At 38.7% G+C, this 19,832-nt stretch overlaps 1 protein-coding gene across 7 annotated transcripts in view; it reads left to right on the top strand.

Moving 5' to 3' along the window:
* Positions 1–8,570, top strand: part of LOC134637970 (unconventional myosin-XVIIIa-like) — a 62,544-nt gene extending 53,974 nt beyond the window's left edge. For 6 of the 7 annotated variants that reach the window (XM_063488571.1, XM_063488567.1, XM_063488566.1 and 3 more), the window contains 2 exons: positions 377–1,766; positions 6,584–6,693. In XM_063488571.1, coding sequence (XP_063344641.1) covers positions 377–1,754 — 1,378 coding nt within the window. In that variant the 3' untranslated portion in view covers positions 1,755–1,766; positions 6,584–6,693. Of the gene's footprint in view, positions 1–376; positions 1,767–6,583 lie in introns of all 7 variants that reach the window. The other variant, XM_063488569.1, reaches the window with a different exon arrangement.
* Positions 8,571–19,832: the final 11,262 nt, after the last annotated feature.

Genomic DNA, 19,832 nt, shown 5'->3' with positions numbered 1-19,832 from the left:
CCCGTGGCCAGTTGGCACGCCTGCAAAATGACGCCTCTACCACAGTTAGATAGATCTTCTCACTGGTTGATTGCCTCACTTTCTACAGTGTACACTGTGCATAACAGCAATAGCCAGAGGTACTGGATGTGTTCCCTGACTCTTGAATGGTTTCAAGGACAAAATGAAAATGACAGATTTATTCTATAACAAATTGACATCAGTGTGTCAAAGTATGAAAATGTAACCTTTCAGTTACCACATATGAGCTGTCATAGTTGTCATACATCAGCTGTGAATATTTCACGAAATTAAAATTGAGAGTTCCGGCTTTAAATACGCAGTATTTTTCCTCTTGTGTTCTCCTGGTTGTCATTTTTCTTATGCGACTCTTTAGATATTCAGCAAATGCAGATGCCAAAGAGATGAAAGAAGGTAAGGAGAAGATTAATGACAAAGATGGGAAAGAGGTAGAGCCGAGCAGATCGGTGTCTGTCCTGAGCTCTCTGAGCTACCGGAAACGCTCCAATCTGAAGGACTCCATAGGAGGTACAGGCGATGACAGCTCCCTGTTCAACACTCTCAAAGAACAGCCTGACACACTAGACCATGCCTCCATTCGAAAATCTAAGTCAAAGTCTGGAGACCTTCAGGAAGATTGGAAGAAGAGTCGGTCACAGGAAGACTTAGAAGACAAAGGCTCTGTCATCTCTCTAGCCTATTCTGAAGCCACCAGCAGAGCCAGGAAGGGTTTGGAGTCTCGCTGGACTTCACGTAGCAGCCCTGAGTTTGATAAAGAGTCCATAGTATCCTCTGTGGGTCCCAGCAGGATGTCCACCCGGAGAGCAATGATGGACATGGATGATGACAATAAGTCAACCATCAGCAGTGTGAGCCGATCCAGCCCTCGATCGCTCCATCGCAGCACATCTTGGAAAGATGAGAGACGCAGCAGCTCTCGCTTGTCCGTTGCCCGCAGCTGTGGCCTGAGTGAGTTTGGCCTACACGTAGATGACGATGATGACGGCCAGAGCGTTGCTTTTAGCAGAGGGGGAGCCTCGCCTTACAGTCCCCGCTCACGCAGTCGCAGCCTTTCTACATCAGCTCAAACACGCTCATCAGACAACAATCCGCCTGACACGTCAGACATTAAATTAGTCACCCATCGAAACTACTTGGACCCTGACCTAGAGGCTGCAATTAATGAGGTGCTGAGCTTCAAACCTATTAAGTTCAAACGCAGCAAACTTGATGAGTCTAGTGATGAGGACAAGGATGAAAAGATGAAACAAGTGAGTGAGGACAGCAGGAAGAAGGTTGAAAGTGAAGGGCTGGGCTGCAGCACTTCTAACCCGCTTCGTTCTTCATTAGGCTCTACTCTGGAGCACAGTAACAGGCCATCAAGCACCAGCAGCTCTCGTAGTTGTCTAGATAAAAAAGGTAAAGTTTCATCATCTGAGAGCTCCTCATCGTCAGATGACCATCACAGCAGAAAGAGCTCAAAGTTGAAAAAGGGCAAGAAGAAGTCCAAGAAGAGCTCTAAGAAAAAAAGCGAATCAGAAGACTCTTCTTCCTCTTCAGAGTCTTCATCCTCCAACTCAGCCATCTCCTACCGCAGCTCCAGTAGTATTAAAAAGTGCCCTAAACAAGAATCTGATGACGATGAGAAGGAACTTACAGGTCATGGAAAATCTAGCAAGAAGGAAACAAAGAAGAAGCAGAAGAAAATGGACAGCTTGGTGATGAAGTACCTGTACAGGCATGACAGTGACTGATACCGAAAGAAGGTGATACTTGGTGTGGTGATAACCCTGAGCCTGCCATAAAGTTTGGTCGTCTGACTTAAAATACTAACATTTGCTTTGTGTGACAGTTTCTTTGTTTTTAGTTTGGTTTTTATTCATCATTTTGACTAATTAGTCCGTGTGAAGAACAAATGCTGATTTGTACTACTACCAGTGTTTTTGACAAACGTGACACAGGCCTATTGATGCCTACCACCGTTTTTCCTTTGCTTGTACTGACATTTGTCTTAATTTAAGCTTCACATTTTTCCATACACTGTAGTGATGCCTCTGGTTTGCATTACACAAATTCCTGCCACTTGAGTTTTATTTTTAAATTCCATTAGAAACAACGGTTTATATTTAGGTTTAAAGTAATCCATCACTGCAATTCATCAGATTCTTTTTAGCTTTTATTTGTCCCGCTCCAAGGCATCACAGGCAGCACACTGAAATATTTGTCCTCAGAAATAGTAGTGATATAAAGCAGTGTTACATTCCTGTGTGTTTTTTATTAAAAAAAAAAAAAAGGCATCTCTGCAAATCTGAGTGTTTTTCCTAATGGTGTTTGAGATGGTGTTTTGCACGCATAGTATTAAGAGAAGAGTGTCTGCCTGTGACTGTTCCTCTAGCACAAACCGATAAACAGACGCTGGCAATAACAGGGAAAAAATTTAATTATACCTATTTTTCTTTTTGCATGTTAACTGTGAAGAGTTGAGGTGTGACGTGACTGTTGATATTATTTGATGTAAACATGTGCAATATATTCTAAAATTAGCTCTGCCTCAAAAGCTATCTGTTTTGAGTTCCTGATAGCATCTCTTGTTCTTGTCATACTTATGCCAGTGAACTAATAAAGGCCAGTTTTCTGTCTGTGTTAACAATTTAGCCTTAAAACACAGCTCTCTGGCCTTATTTTGCTGTTGCAAAATGGTCAAATATTCATTTCACACTTCATTAAAGTAAACCTACTTGAAAGTAATTATTAGGACATTTTGATTTTAATTTGTATTGCTTGTTTTGATACATCTTGCTGCTCTGGAAGCTAGTTACACAGGTGGCTTAAAGCAATCTGGTTATATATTACTGTTGTCATGGATATAGCTAGAAGGTAATTAAATTATAAATATGTTAATTTGCAAGCACCCATTTTATCAAATTTTTAAAAAGTATTTTTTAAATTTTAGTGTCCTTGCCTTATATACTCACACAATGCATGGATGAAATGCAGCATTTTGTATGTTGAACATGCAGTGCAGTGTACTTCAAGCAGATATCTAATACTCAAGGACACTTGTGTGTGTTTAATCAGAAAGATGCTATATTAGTGTTAAAGAGCCTGCACTGTAAAATCTAATTAGTTCCCAGAACTCAAAAAAATTATGGAAACTCGTTGCCTCAAAAAAATTGAGTAAAGCTTAGCTAAAAATGACTAAGTTAGGACAACGTATTTATTTTGAGTATTCTGTACAAGCTCATTTGTTCCCAGAACTCAAAAAAATTGGATCAAGTTTACGTAAGATGACCAAGTTAGGGCAACTTACTCATTTTGAGTACACCCTACTCAAAATGTACACAGCCGTGTTAGTTCCCAGAACTCAAAAAAATTATGGAAACTCGTTGCCTCAAAAAAACTAAGTAAAGCTTACTTAGGATGACTGTTAGGACAACTTATACATTGCAAGTCTGCAGTATTAAGAATAACTTGATATTTCTGACTTTCTGACAATACTAATTTTTTACCTACTGACAAACATTTCAAGTTCAACTAAATGAAAAAACAATTTGTGGTACCATGAATATCATTAAAAATAATTAACAACACTTTTGTAATGATGTTAAAATGAGCACAACTTTTATTTTCAAACACAACAAAGTACAACAGCCAACATACTGGACACTGTTCTGCTGAATAAAAATGATATTGCCATCACTGTTATAATCTTACAACGAAACAAAGTCTTAGATGTAATTATTCTGAAAATAAGTTTAGGCCTACCACAAGTTTGTTTTGTACTTACATTATTTATATAATCAACATAAAATATTTATTGTTCTGTCACAAGTGCAGTCTCTAATTTAAACAACACATTCGTTTTTCATTCCAACACAGGAGCTGGAATGTTGTAATATTTTAAGGATGGCTTGTTTCCAGGCCAGGCATTACTGCCTGAATGACTGTCATGGATCGAGGTGATCCAAATGTAAGTGCAGAAGAAAGTCTTTAACTTCCCTTAAGTACAGTCGCAGTGGATGTGGGTTGGAGATGCAATGAGCTTGAACCTGCAGGCGACCATCTTCACTGACCACACCATCTGTGACGGAGGACTCATCTCTCCTGGTGTCCTGCAAGCAAACAATCATATTTTTTGGAACATGAACTTAATTGCTTTCTTAAAACATTTTTTCTGCATTTGGTATAAAACAGACTCCAATTTAGACAATCTCAGGCTCCCTCCCCGCCGGAGAGGTGACATTCAATGTCCCAAATTGTCAGTCTGGATAGCCGTGACCACCACGCAACACACAATATTGTCATGAAAGAATAATTTTAAAAAGGGCTATGCAAACATGGGCAATAACTTTCATTCTAATGATGTGCAAAATGATTTTGGGCACAAAACAAATTTTGCTGTTAGAAAACTTGCAGACTTCACTATATACAGTGTAGACCCTCTAAACTAAGTTTGAAGAAATGCAGACCAAACTGTTGTTGTTTGTTTACTTACACAGCATGTCTTGTAGAATTAACTGGAGTCACAGCAACAGCATAGTGCAGTCATATCTCAAGTCTAATAACAGAAGACAGGAAAAGATCAGTAAAGAAACAACTTCCCCAAACCAAAGCACAAATAAAACAATAAGTAAGACAGGCTGATCTAAAGTATGATTAAAGTTCAGCCTGATTAATATAAATGTCACTGACAGTTGCTAATATATTGGAAAACCAAAATACTTACCACTGAGTTGATGTCTTTCTGTCCAACAGCAGGAGTGCTGGTCCCGAGCCTCAAAGACAGTAAGAAGCAAGCAGAGGGAGAAAAAACAGAACATATTTCAGAAACTGATTTGATCCTTAATGGCTGTGCAATCATTGTAACATAGAGTTCGCTTATGTTGTTAAATAAAGGCTAGATTTGACATTAATAGATGCCACAGATGTTCTAAAGCTGCCACAAAGCATGAAAAAATAGACGTCTCCGAAAACGTCGGAGCATTTTTGCAAATATGTGATGTCTTGATAAATCGAGCAGATATTTGAAATTCACACAGCTACATTCTTGCCTGAAAATATCTTAAAAGTTTATTTTGTGACCCAGAAAAAGTAATACGTTTTTCAGCAGTGCTCCTCCGCCATTGCCGCGCTTACAAGTGCGCACAGGCTCCGACAACCGTGGCCGACAAATGCGATCCTCTTTTTCACCAGACTACCCTTTCTGGGTCACAAAATAACATTTTAAGATATTTTCAGGCGAGAATGTAGCTGTATAATGCTCAAATATCTACTTAATTTATCAAAATATCACATATTTGCAAAAGTGCTTCCACGTTTTCGGAGAGCTCCGTTATCCACCCCCCACACCCACACCCACCCCACCCCTAACGGCTGCACCTCCCAAAGAATTTTGTCTGGGCTCTTATCTCACTTATTTATTTCAAACAATCAACAAAAAAATTCACCGACGTAGTTTTATGTAAGGTTTTTAAGGCTGTGGTGTTAATTTTTAAGTAACATGAGCACAGCGGCAGCAGCAACGCTAGGCTAACACTAACTAGCTAGCAAGATTATAAACCTGGTGCTAAACTAAGAGAAGCCACAAAATCAGTTTGAATAAGAGTAAACATTTACTCACCAAGTCAGTAAAGATCCACAGCAATGACAACAATAATATCTCCAGGTTTGCTCAATATATTCCATAACAAATGCTGGCGCCATGAACATGCGGACTGATCCGGGAGGGAGGAGAACGGCAGTCACGTGGCATTTTCAAAACACATCTTTCATCCTTCCGCCCTGAGAAGCAAAACTTCCAGCTTACTTAGTTTTTCTAAGTTAGGACAGCTCAAATTAATCGAGTTTATCAGCATTTTTGCATAAAAAGTACTGGTAACTTATTTAAATTGAGTTCTAATAACAAATTGATAAAAATTGAGTTCAGCCTATTTAATATTTTTAATTAAACACAATATTACATTTTACAGTGTGTTTCAGTTGTTTTTCCTTGTTCTCATTAAATTGTATCTTAATGGAAGTATTTATATACTGGAATATCTGCAGTAAGCTAAGCTGCTATCAAACTAGTGCAATGAGTGATTCTGATGTAATGAGTTGTCATGACAATGGATTCTAAGAATGGCTCCAGGTAAATAACCTTTTTAATGAGTGTAGTAGAGGCAGAAGCAAGGCACAAGCTCATTGAATGCTGTGTTGGTTCTGATTTAATCTCTTCTACATTTAACCTACTAACAGCGCATATTTACTAATATCTGAACGTGGTGCCATTACAATACTTCTGCATGTAATTCTTAAGCATTTAGCTCAATAAGAAATTTCTTTTAATGATTCATAAAGTTTTTTTTTATTGGTGTCCACAGAGCTAGAATCTCTGTGACGCAAAAAGAGGAAAACCATGCTAACGTAGTGCACGCATGTCTTGCTCATTTAAGGGTTTACTGACTGGAAAGAGTCAGCCAAGAGTTTTGTATCTTAAAAGCTGTTTTTTTTTTCTTTCCGTTTTTTATGTGTGTTTGCTTTTTTATGGGGCTATAAAAGAAATCGTGTTCTAATGTGTCTGTATGTGTATTGACCCCTACAGCCCTCTTGTGCACCGGAGAGATGCGAGTCTGCCCAGATCAGATGAAGAGGATGAGGTGGACAGAGATGGGGGGCAGGCGCCGAGGCAGATCAACTGCGAGGGCTCGCTGGCAGAGAGCTCGTCATAATCCACAGCCTGTCAACCTTGGTTTTTCAGTGACACCAATCGCACTACAGGGACACAGTTCTTTTCTGCTAACTTTATTACTCTTTCCCAGCCAACAAGAACAGAAATGAGGCACACAAAGAATGCTTTTTGTTGAGTAGGTTAGCTTGGGCATTTCATCATCCTCATTGTGGCACACCTAATAACATCATAAAATTATTTTGCTTAAATTATTCTTCTTTTAAGTGTTATTTGAAAGAATATTAAAATGAAGGACTATCAGAAGAACCTTTGTGCTGCTGCTTTATTTATAAGAGCTGCTTTTCAGGCATATTTAAGCACCCCTCTGCACTCTTTTCTGACTTTACAGATAGCTCTGCCAAGAGGATTTAGATAAGCCTGCTTTGGTTTTGGACTTCTTCAAGAAGGTCTGACCAACTATTAAGATTATTCTTATCTTTTCCATTAATGTAGACTACCGCAGTGGGAGGAATTAACCTCTTTTTATTTAATTATCTCACTGCCCGTTTACATATGGCTCTTGTTGCAAGTTGAGATATTCATAATTTTAAGAATGTGAGGTTAGCTAATTATTGCTGATAGGAAAAAACAAACAAACAAACAAAAAAACTTAAACCAAGCTGTTAGGGGTTTAAAGGTGACCTATGTTGGAAATGCTGAGAAATGGATTCAAGTTTAGATTTCATGTGCATTGATAGTTTAAATGGATATCTACTATGTTGAATCAAATGCTTTAGATGCAACTCAGATAAAATTGAATAAAGCTACAAGTATGTTATTGAGATGAAGGTTGCTGTATTTTTGTGCTACTTAAATTTCAAAGGGAATGCTTTTTTTTTTTTTTTTTTTGCTAATATAGCTTCTTTAAATAATATATCCCACAGGAGATTATTCCAGTTTTTGGATATATAATAAAATGAAGTCTGTTCTGATGTCTCCGTTGCTGATTTTACTACTTTAAAAGTGTACGATGAAGATGATCTTTAGAGCATTTTGGGCAAATTGGCTTAAGCAAACAATTCCATACCTTTTTGCTATTTCAGGGTGCCAAATATCACATGGATTATATTCTTATAAATAGTTAATGTTTGCATATGAGAAAAGTTTGGGTTGGGACTGTAAAAGCAGCCCTTAAAATCATATTTTTTTCTTTTATATTGAGGCTCTTTCTCAAAGCTGTCATTTTGAATGTAATTTAAAGGATCGTTAGAGCCATATGTTAAAATATCAGCAGCAGGATTTGAAAGATTTTTCCTTGTGTTGGACTTTTTTCATTCTGCCAAAATACCTTTAATTAAAACCACTCTGCTCATAAAATGTAATACTTGTATGTAATTTCAGATGCACAGAGGTATGAAGTGATTTCTTATTGGCATTTTTTTTCTTTTCAGGCACATATGAAAATAACTGAATACTTCTTTATTTAACCTTGATAATGATATCCTTAGATGAGTGTGATGTAATGAATTTTAATGTATGGGCTTTCTGCTCATGCAAAGAAAAGCTTGAAGTGTCTGTCTTACTATTAGCATATTTTTTTCAGAAAAGGCTAATCTGCATTTCATGTCTTATTTTCTGTTTTCTTTTCTATGCTTCAGACATGAATATTAATGTGGAACACAGGAAACTTTGATGTCAGTTTTTCAGAATAGACTTGTTAAATGAAGAAGAAGAAGAAGAAGAAGAAGAAAAAAACCCTACATTTCATTGCCTCCAAGTTGGAGTAACTGACTTTACCAGATAATACTTCAAAACTTTGCACTTCATCGTATCTTTTAAAAGGCTTGTCTATTTTCATTATTGAACAGATTGCCACATGTTATATGCGTGATCTCAGAGGGATTTTTTTTTTTTTGCAAATAAATTTGCTGTTTACAAAAATCAGTGTTGGCTCACTGTAATTGCAATTGAGGTATAATTTGGATTCACATTAGTTTGAAATTCTCCACTATCAGAAAACAGTTTGAGAAATGGTTACAAAGCAAGGAGGACAGTTTTAGTTTAAGAAAAAAAAAATGTGATGTCTGATTAATTTGAGCTCATCTACTGCATGGAAGTATCTCATCATACCCATCCAGTTTTCCCAGGAGAGCACAGAGGAAACAAGCAATTCATAGAAATGATTAATTCTGAGTAGATGGGGAGGCAGACTGAATGTTGCTCACACTACCATTCGGGCTGTTAATTTGACTGCTGCACATCTACACAGTTCAAAACCAAGCCTTGGGCAAATTCAGGAAGATCAAAAACCTGAGTGCAAGCATAGTCTTCCTTCCACATCAATCTCTATTCTACATAGGCAAAGCTTACCTAGATTCAAAGGGATTGATGGGTTTTAGATTACCACCTTGGTTGACATTCACACACAGTGTGTTTTTGCTTTAAAGAATCCCCCTATTTATCCAACCAATCTGTAATCCTCGCTCCTATACACAACCTGTTCTGCTGCATCACTCTGTGCCAGGGAGCTTTTGCTGTAATTTCACTTCACTTGCGTGCACCCTCCGGATGGCTGCATGTTTCTGCTTAAAGGCTTTCCATTGAGTGACAGATTAAATTCTGCTCCCGATTTTACTTATTTTGGCTCTAACACTGTTTCACAAGCCACTGGAGCAGGAAGTCATTAGCTCAACAAAGCCAAGCAAGTCTGTGTTTACGGTGCCACCCTCCCTGTTATTTAAACAGAGCGGTTAGGCCACAGACATTTGCTGCGCTGGAAGTCTAAAGCTGCACCTCCATGGACAAGAGTGCCCCATACAATTATATAGAATGCCAGGCTTTTCATTTAGCTTATTAAGTAGAACATCTGAATATTTGTGTTTTCTAGTAACCTTTAAGCATCGCCTTGGATGAATTTCTCTCAAAATATTCATGGTACCTTCTCGCCTCCCCCAGCAAGATTATGTGCCAGCATGGACAAAGATGCACCTTTTCAAAATGACAAAGCTGATGGAGAGCAGCCAGACACGGTCACAACCGACTCTTAAATAACACTGTGTGCCAGCATCGACATAAGCAGCTGTGTTCTCAGAGCGTCTTCACATTTTGACCTTGGTTGGAGGCCATCCTGCCAGGCTGTAAGATATGTGGGGGTGCAGTTAGACGGGAGAACATATTTATCAGGCATCATCCTCAACTATTAGTGCTTCCAGTTTCCTGCTGTATGCCTGCTGTCAATAAAGCACTGATTGGAGGCACTGGGACATTGCCTGCAGGGACCAGGTGAGGAGGCTGCATTCATTTGCAATTCTAAGATGAAAAGAAACAGCAGAGTGTGCTGCTTGGGCGCCTCTCTTTGTTTGCACATATCATTTCCACTCTAATGAACACGGCGCAGTAGTGGGGCCTTGCAACAAGGCTCAAAGGTAGGTGCAAACATTGTTTACATTTTGCATAGGTCTTCTGTGGGCCTGGGGGACCATTAAAGGATTTTTTCTTCCTGTGTGGGACCTACCAAAAAAAAAAAAAGGCAATGGGGAATCTGTGATTTATTTTGTTTCATGCCCCTCTAATACCTAAGCACGGTTTAAACCCCCAAATCAAATTGTGGGAATCCTTGGAGTGTTAAAAAAAAATGTCGCAGCGTCTACCACCAATTTCAATGTCGGATTTCTCCCTCTCTATCTCCACTCCACACTATGCAGGTGGCCAAAGCCTCCCACTGTGCTCAGAACTGTTCAGTGCTTAGTGTCTCTGCCAAAGGAGAGTTGCTACCCCTGCCACTGATGTATGTGTATGTGTGTGTCTGGGTGAGAGGGAAATGAAGTCTTAGGATGTAGTCTACAGCAGTCCACTACGTTTAAGGGATTTGAAAATGCAAATGGTCATTTTCTCTTTCTCCACAGCATTTCTCTGTGGTAAAAATGTTAGCAGAGTGTGCTGCTTCACCAATGCTTTGTGCTCTCGGTTCTTCACAGTGATGGGATTTCCTTTGTTTCCTTTCACCTTCTGCTGCAATTATATTTTTTTAGTTCTGCAAGCCTCAGAGACAGATCCAGGGTTGTCCTTAAATCCAAGTGTTAGACGAACAAATACCCACATGGTCGTCTCTTATTTCTTATCTGACTGAGGTTTGCGCATTTTATTTTGCATGTCTTTCTAAAATGATTTGTATATGCAACACCTACTGTGAGCTATTCATTTAATGAAAATCTGTTTCAATCATAAGGCACCAAATCACAGCCACAGTCGCCTCAAGGTGCCTTATATAGTAAGACCCAACAATAATAGAATTCAGTGAAAGTTGATAAAATCAAAACATATAAAAACTTAATCAAATACACTCCCCCTCTAATCTGAATCTCTATTTCATAGGTCATAGAGATTGACAGGCCAAACACATTATTTGACTCCTGCTTTAATCTTAATGCTTCCTCATATATACCATCCACAGTCTGACCTCTAAAACTAAGCTTTTTATTTCATCATATCCTGAGTGGAGCAAGCATTTGAATATCATCTTCTACACCGTTTTTTTTTCCTTTTTTTTTCAAATCATGTTTGGTTTTGTGCAGCGACGACATGCACACAGCAGTAATTTAAATGTCCTGAATCTCTTTCCTCATTAGCTCATTTCTATTGTGAAAAAGCAACTCGATCAACCATATTAATTGTGGCCAAACAGATGGGAGGGTTGACATGGGCGAGGATGGTGACAGAGATTTGTGTAGGAGGCTGCTGGTGTAGCTGTGCTGTTTTCTTACACTGATAAATGCAGTGATAGATTACTAAGTAGCCCTTGAACTCTCTGGAAGGGGCGTTCACTGCTGCCATTAGTGGACCTCATGTACTACAGGCTGTCAGTGTTAATGGGAGGGAGGTGTGAAACCACAATGCTAAATTCCAATTTCCCCATCTCTACATTTGTGAACAAGGGCCTGTTTCTAATAATCCCAACATTTTAGATCCCACTTCCAGCCATTGGGGGGTGTGGCATGTTGCATGTTGTTTCCTGAGAGCTTCTGCCAAGCTTTCCCTTCATGGTCAACACATTGCACAGAAGCTCGTCCCCGTCCTGAAGACGCCTCAATTGACCATCACTAAATTTCTCTAAACACTGTCTTTGAAATCTCCTGCACTGCAAGAATTTTTTTTTTTCTTTTCCTCCATGAAAAACGTAAAACTATTTTATCTTTTGGAGTGCTGGGCTTTTTAACTACAAAGGAAATGTGAAAATACATTGTGTTGACTTTACCAGACACTTAAATATATTCTTCAGCTATGTCTTTGCGTGAGTCATTGCACTGAGAGATAAAATGTTCTCTACTTGGTGCCAGCACTTGACAGCTTGGTGGTCTTTACCACCAAACTCACGAGCACTGCAGCTATAAACTGATAGATAGCAGGAATTAACTATGCATCTAATTACAGACTTTATAAGCATAACTCAGTGAGCAGATGGAAGTCACTGGTGTGTTTGGAGTCACTTTATCCAAACCCCAGGAGAGTACACTGCATCATATCCAGAGGAACATATTCCTCTTCGAAGTGAGATTTATTTAAACTAATACAAAAGCCTAGTGGCCATTTGGCTTTGGACTGGTACTGTGTCATTGAGGCTTGGCATGAGCAGAGAAAATGTGCACAGCTTTGCTGGAGTGTATACAAGATCTAGTTGGTTGTCACAGCACATATGTATATCGCTGTTGCCAGGTGGTGGATACATCTTAACCCATCGTGAACTGTACAGTAAATGCTACAGTCACATTCAGCTATAAGTGGGCTAAATGTTGCATACAAGGAACTTGTATGCTCTGAAAAACAGAATTAAATGACTTTTTCCATTAGGTAAAGAAGACTAACAGTCATTAAATAAAGGCGCTAATAAACTAAAATTAAGTATTTGCAGACTTTACTTTCCATGACTCGCGTTTCACATTTGCAATTACTTGTCAAATGTTTTAAAATGTAATTTTTTTTTTTTTTAACTCTCAGGATGACTGATGCTTGCACTGATATTTTTCAAAGCTTTGGCTTTTCATTTCTGCAGTAATTGAAAGGAGGACACTTTCACTCAAACCCAATCCCTGAATCTGAAGACGTGATTTTATTTTCCATTTCATTATAACCCTGGAGAAATTGGGGGAGGCAATTTGTGGCCACAGCTGATTGGGAGATCTTAAACTGTTATTCAAAGATGAGAACCAATCAACATCCGCCGGTGAGGTATTTAATGGAGATAAGGTTCTGAATAGAAATTGGAAAATGCATAAAGTGGCAAAGTGGTGCCTGGAACATATCCTGAGATTGACAGGCAGACATTGAATGAGTCAGGCAGGATACTAATGTCTGTCCTGTCATTTGGCCTTCCCTTTTAGCAGGCTCCATCTCACTGTCCGTGTGGGACTAAGTCTGAGTGACAAGCCACTGACATTTACAATCTCTGGGCCTCAAAGTGTGGGCAAGCATGCCCGTGCTGAAATGTGATCACACTGGATGGTCAGAATCATTAGTGAATCATGTTATGGCCCTGCATAGACTGTTATTACACCCCTCCCCAGTTGATGGTGTTTTTTCTCTAAACTCTAATGCAGCTTTTGGTGTTTAATTATATTACTTTTTAGTACAAGGTCATCACAGAGCACTACCTTTGGGTGAGATAAAGATTAAATAAAATACAAAAGGACACTTGAATATTTCATGATTGGCTGTTAGCTGTTCACAAGTTCAAATAAATAATTTAATGATGTAATGAAAACATGGCACTGACACAACTAAACTCAAAGATATTCTCAGAATGTCTACCTATTAAATTTAGCACTCATAAAACCTTAGAGACGCAGTGATGAAAGGGAACCATACTGTGCCTAAGCTACATTTTTTAAGCATTTCGGTTGTGTGAGAATATTGTCCTTGTGTCTCTGTGCAGTAGCTAAGTAATGACAAAGTCAGCAATGTTGCTAGGAGACTTAATGTCCAGACAAATGGTAGACTAATAGTCACTGAATTATTCAGTATCAGCACAGGAGGTGAGGCAGTTAAGAAAAGTTATATCAGTGTGGAAGGTCTATTTTCTTCCAGAGACCTTTGCAAGCGTACAAATGGACTTCATCACTGGAACTTCAGGTGGATCCGTTTATGTATATTTCCTCACCTTCATCCTCTGCAGTGCTCATACAGGGGCATGCAAAGTAAAGTACCTCTCTCGCTCTCTCTTTCTCTTTTTCTGCAAGCCACTGCTCAAGCTATACTGTACAGTATGGATCCGTCCCATTCCAGTGGCACAAATTAATCTACACCAGCTGTCCACCTGAAACAGACCCCGTATGTACAGTACAAGGACATATTCATTTATTTCACTTCTTCCTGCCAGGGGAAATCTACGAACGTGATTTAGAGCTCCTGTGCCGTTGTTCTGGCTAAACAATACATTTCAATGAGATGCAAGCTCTCAGCAACAATGTGAATATAAATCAGTAAATCGTTGCACACCTCCTTTTGAGTCTTAGGCAGGTAATGTGTGTGTGTGTGTGTGGTTTAGATTGCATTGGTTGTATTGGTTGTGAGGCAGTGCTTGTAGCTGTTTCTATAACTAGAACTAAAAGGAAATTGCTTGTAGCATTTTTCAGCAAAATACCAAATTACACACGGGTTGAAAAATATAGCTTATGGGCTTCTTTGAAGTTCAGATGTAATAAGGTTCAGGCAGTTTCTGGTGAAGGTGAAAGGACAGCATATTTGCTAGACAGACAGAACCAGGTGGTGTAGCATTCAGCATGGCATGCTATAAACACAGCAAAAGCACATGATTAATCATGTACTCAAAAACAGCAGGCCTGGGATTCAGTCATTTCTAAACACAATATATGTAACTATTTTTTTAAATGACTGTGTGCAATATAAGACCAAAATACATTAACTGTCGTATAATGATACATTTATGAAGTATTTTAATCCAGCACTCAATGTTGCGTCATTTGACGGACTATCTAAATCCTACGTTTATTCTTGCAGTCTATTGTGCACTCACAGACTATTTTACACTTTACTGACACCAGCTTGGACCTTCTCCTTATTTCAGAACTGCCTTAATTTTTCATGGCATAGATTCAACGAGGTGCTGGAAACATTGCTCAGAAATTTTGCTCCGCATTGATAGCACATAATAGCATCGCACAGTTGCTGCAGATTTGGCAGCTGAATATCTATGATGTGAATCTCCTATTCCACCACATCCCAAAAGTGCTCTATTGGATTGAGATCTGGTGACTGTGGAGGCCATTTGAGTTCAAGATGATCTGAGCTTTGTGACATGGTTTGTTATCCTGTTAGAAGCAGACATCAGAAGATGAGCACACTGTGGTCATAAAGGGATGCAAATGGCCACCAACAATACTCGGGAAGGCTGCAGTGTTTAAACAATGCTCAGCTGGTATGAAGGGACCCAGAGTGTGCCAAGAAAATATCCTACCATCATTACAACACCATCAGCAGCCAGAACCATTGATATAAGGCAGGTTGGATCCATGTTTTCATGTTGTTTTATCTTTTTCTGAAAATTCTCTGCATACCCTAGAAAAGTTTGTGCAGGAAAATCCCAGTAGATGAGCAACCTCTGAAAGATTTAGACCAAGAAGTTGAACAGGTGTACTTAATAAAGTGGCTGGTGAGTGCAGAAGGAAGCTTTGGCATCATATGTGGTGCAAAAGTTATTTCGATTTTCTTTTTCAATGAATGGGTTATTTTTTAACTATAAGGCAGTTTCTTTTCACAATGCATTTTGAAATCTTTCCACTGCATAGCATTGGGAACAAATACTTACGTTTAGTGTTCTCTGCTACACTGTGTTTAATATGGACTTCAGCTTAGGAAAAGATTTTGTCTTTGCTTGAACTTTTTACAGGTTTGTGTTGTGTTTACACTCTGTTTACACCTCTGTTTTTGTTCACAGTTTGTTGGCCTTTGTACTTGTTAAATAACTAAAAATTGCTTCACAAAATATTAATGTAATTTCCTCAAAGAAAAACAAAACCCAAAACCTTGAACACCTTCAGTCTTGGTGTAGGAAAACCAGGCTTTCAATGTAATGCTGTATCAGAATCTGCTTTTACTCTTGAACGCATTTCCATTCATCCAGAAATACTCCAGTTCCTGCAGAACCAGACTGCACTTCTGTTACCACTGCCAGATTCCTCCTGATTGCACCATAAAAAGACAATTTGCAATGCTGGGCTCAGTCTGCACACTGTGCCAATGGATCATTGCTAGGGACGCTATTCACTATTCAGCTAGGTTTTCCCTCCTTTTCTCACAACTGCAATACCAATATGTTTGCATCTGATAGAGGGAAAATATATACCACCCTTTGTGTGTAAATGTATTATATAAGACACACCAATATCACCAGGTTTATGCAGTTTGCATTCTATTTTAATATCAAGCTCCTCTGCTGTTACATAGAATGTAATAATTGAATAAAAATAATCTAAATGAAATATTTGTGATAATATTTTACCTCCTGATTTACCCTCCGTCCTGTGTCTAGTCTGTGAGACTCATATAGTGTATATTTAGAGTGCTCTGTCACCATCTCGTCCCTTCAGGGCCGATGGCTGAAGCAAATCTCAAAGTGGCCGCTTCGAATCGAACAGTTCGGGTGATGGATGGCCTCCTGTGTGATGTATAGCTGTTACTTTCTTCCCCACAGGCCTCCACGGGTTGAATTTGGTCAAGTGACCTCTGCTTCCTGTGTATCCTAGCTCATCCCTGGAGTCCCAGTCTGCGGCCTGGGTGTAAATATGATCCATGGGGCTACATGGCAGACGATGAGCGATGTACCTTATTGTCTTCAGGACAGAAATCAGATGCTCTTAGGTTTCTTCCAGCCCTCTTCACAATGCAGCATACTCACTTGGTAGAGCTGGAGTTTATTCTCTTTCTCTCTATACATTTTTTCTGTTGTTTGTGGTGATTACTAAGTGTCCAGCATTATTAGCACGGTAATAGATAAAGGTGTATCTCCTCAGTAATTACATGAAATTTTATTGAAATTCCAGTGTAATTATAGTAACCTACAAATACATAAAGATAGATACACTGGAATAGAGCAGTAACAATGTAGGTTTTTAAAGAAATAACTAAAGGTCCTTATTATGGCGTGGCTTAATTTAGCCTTTTCACATCTCTATTTAATGTTCATATGGTCATGTGCATGATGGATGTTCTATTATTCAGTTGCTGTTTATTTATATTTATATATTTTAGATCACTGTTCAAAGGCAGCTTTGAAAATGACTGTATTTTTTTAAAAACAGCTTGATATAAATAAACAACGACTCGGTATACTCCACTCCATGATATGGCCCACGCTCATTAACGTACTGACAATGTAAGATGGGGAAATATTTTTTCGTTTTTCCACCAAATTACCATGAAATGACAAACTACTTAAAATGACCTTTAAGTATGTTTAGGGAAATATAAATACTTTAAAATTCAATTTAATTACTGGGGAATTACGCATTTAGAAGCAGGCCATATTATGCGTAACCATTATGATTCTTAAAATATTTGTACATTTTGCATGAATAATTAAAACGTTTTGACCTAACCACGTCTCTCCTGTGAGGAAGTCAAACTTAAAAACAAAAAAACATATTCAAGCTTTTGTCTAAACCTTTGTTGCTTATACCGGCGCCAGACTCAAATATGTAAATCTCAGCATGCCAACAAGTAATTTGAAACATTTTGCTATTACAGTGCATGCCACACCACTGCAGCACATACCATACCACCACATAATGGGTCACTGAACTTCCATAACAGAGAGAACTGCCAGGCGCTGACACAATACATTTTCCCCCGCTAAAGCTACTCTGGTAAATACACACACTGAGAAATTAGATTTGGCAGGTCATTCAACTCTCCCCCCGGGGATCTGCAACTTTGCAACTGCTGTGTTTTTTTTTCCCCAGCTCAAAATAAACAGTTCACCTCAAATGCTGATGTGAGGCGTTTCACGAATTTGACCGTTTACCTTAACCTCTTCCGATCGTTTAAGGCAACGATGAGAACTAAAGACAAAATCTCATCCGATTATCACAAACATGTAAGTGTAGAATTACAGCTAAAATCTTGAACTTGTGATTATTTTTGGAGGTTCACAGAAACACAAAAATTGGCTTGAAAAATGTGCAAATTTCTTAGAGAATTACCATCTTGAAAGGTGTTGTGTGTTTTTTTTTTTTCTAATCACACCACTTGGGCCGAAAATATATAAAAAAAAAACCTTTTTATGATGCCACTCCGATTGAACAATGAAAAAGAAGGAAAAATTGCTCTTTGGTGTTAAAGCTGAATTTTTTCTTCAGATAGCTTAATGCTAGGCGAGGCGCTGATTTTCTCCTCCTACTGCTTAAATGCATTTCACTGTATTTTCTGCATACCCCCAACTTTGTCCAGAGCTGGTAGCACTGTTGGAGGATAAAGTTCTGCCCACAGCTCTTCCAGCTTATTCATGTATGTCCACTTCAGCTCCCTTGGCAACAGTGAAGGAAAGTACCACGCCGTTCAACACATGCTGCTCTTAATGCTGAGGTACTGCTTTCATGCAAAATGACAGAGTGAAGCTTTGATTCCTTAATCAGTGCTATGATTCATTAATGCTGCCACTGAGATTAGAATAGTCCTATTTTTCATCTATCATAGGAAGCATTTTAGCATCTGTCTTCAATTTCTTCTTTTAGCCTTTTAGCTCATTGGCTAACCAAAATATGATACACCATAAAATAAGTACAGTTGCAAGCACACTTACTGGCCAAATACACTGACATCATTTTCGTAAAATAATTCCAATAACTGTCATTATAAGTACTGTCATGGTTTTGATGTTCATTATCATTGCTTCTTCACTTCTGCTAAATTCTTTAAAAACACTTCACTAAACATGAAGGTCAGCTTTGGTAAAAAGGAATATTGCTTAATCTGTAAAAGCATATTTGTAATGTTCTGTGTAGCTCTGCAAGGACATTTTCAAAGCATGAAAAAAACAGACTCAATGTTTTCGTCAGGGTTTGCAAATACACGCACACAATCCACCAAATGCAGGTGTGTATTATAAAGAAATAATAAAACATCAGCTGTATGAATTCTAAAATTGCAGTTTAAATGTTATATGCTATTAATGTGGAGCTTTTGTATGTGGATGCTATCAGTACTTTCAATTCTTTCAAGTGAACTATAAAACTTTTTCTTTGTATGAACATAATATTCAGTGTACAGCTTCCCTCCAGTCTCCCTCGGTGTCCAAAGGTCTCCTTTTTACCAAAGGAACCTGACTTAGAGGTGACCTCTATCTTCTTTTCTGAGTAACAAAGGAAAGCCAGTATAAAATGCACATTTTAAGTATTAACAGGATATAGCTGGTAATAACGATGTTGAATTGTTTTGCTTTAACTTTGTCAAGTGAAACCCTCGGTGTAAGGGTTGTGCACACAAGATCAGCTGAGAATAATTTAAAACTTGAGAATGGATGGAGGTTGGGAGCCTTTCACCTTCCAACCCTTTCGTCTAATCTCCAAAATAACAGCAGACACGTGTGCGGAATGAAAGCCAGTGCAGATCTGTGAATTTCTGGGTCTGTAACTTGCTTATTTAGTTCTTTTGGCAGATGGTGACCAGAGTTGAAATAAGGAATATTTTTAAAAATAGGATTTAGAATAGCAAACTTTATAAACTTTATGTAATAATATGTATATTTTTTTTATGTAAAATACACTGTGGCTTCTAGTTTGGCACAGATAGAATGTTTGCTTTTTGAGAAAGGTCAAACACACACACACACACACACACACACACACACACACACACACACACACACACACACGTACAAAAGACATTGTGATTTGTGTATCAACTACAAGGCAACCTGCTGCTGCCCCCAAATTACTCTGTGGCAGGTGTAAAAAATTTGCCCTGTGAGAGCACTACACACAGGTTGATTGCACACCTGCTTGGCTATTTTACAGGTGCCATTCGTGCTAGCGAAGAGTGCGGCCCCCTCCCGAGGACCCCCCCTCCACACCCACCCAGTTTCACGCCAATAAGTCCTGCGCCTGCCAGCATGACAGAAACCTCATCATGCTAATCCAAATGCTAACTGAATCAGCCATAGAACTGTATTGCT

Source organism: Pelmatolapia mariae, linkage group LG10_11, assembly GCF_036321145.2.
Source record: "Pelmatolapia mariae isolate MD_Pm_ZW linkage group LG10_11, Pm_UMD_F_2, whole genome shotgun sequence".
Classification (NCBI taxonomy): domain Eukaryota; kingdom Metazoa; phylum Chordata; class Actinopteri; order Cichliformes; family Cichlidae; genus Pelmatolapia; species Pelmatolapia mariae.
The sequence above is the reverse complement of the archived record's forward strand: the minus strand, read 5'-3'. Positions and strand labels throughout refer to the sequence as shown.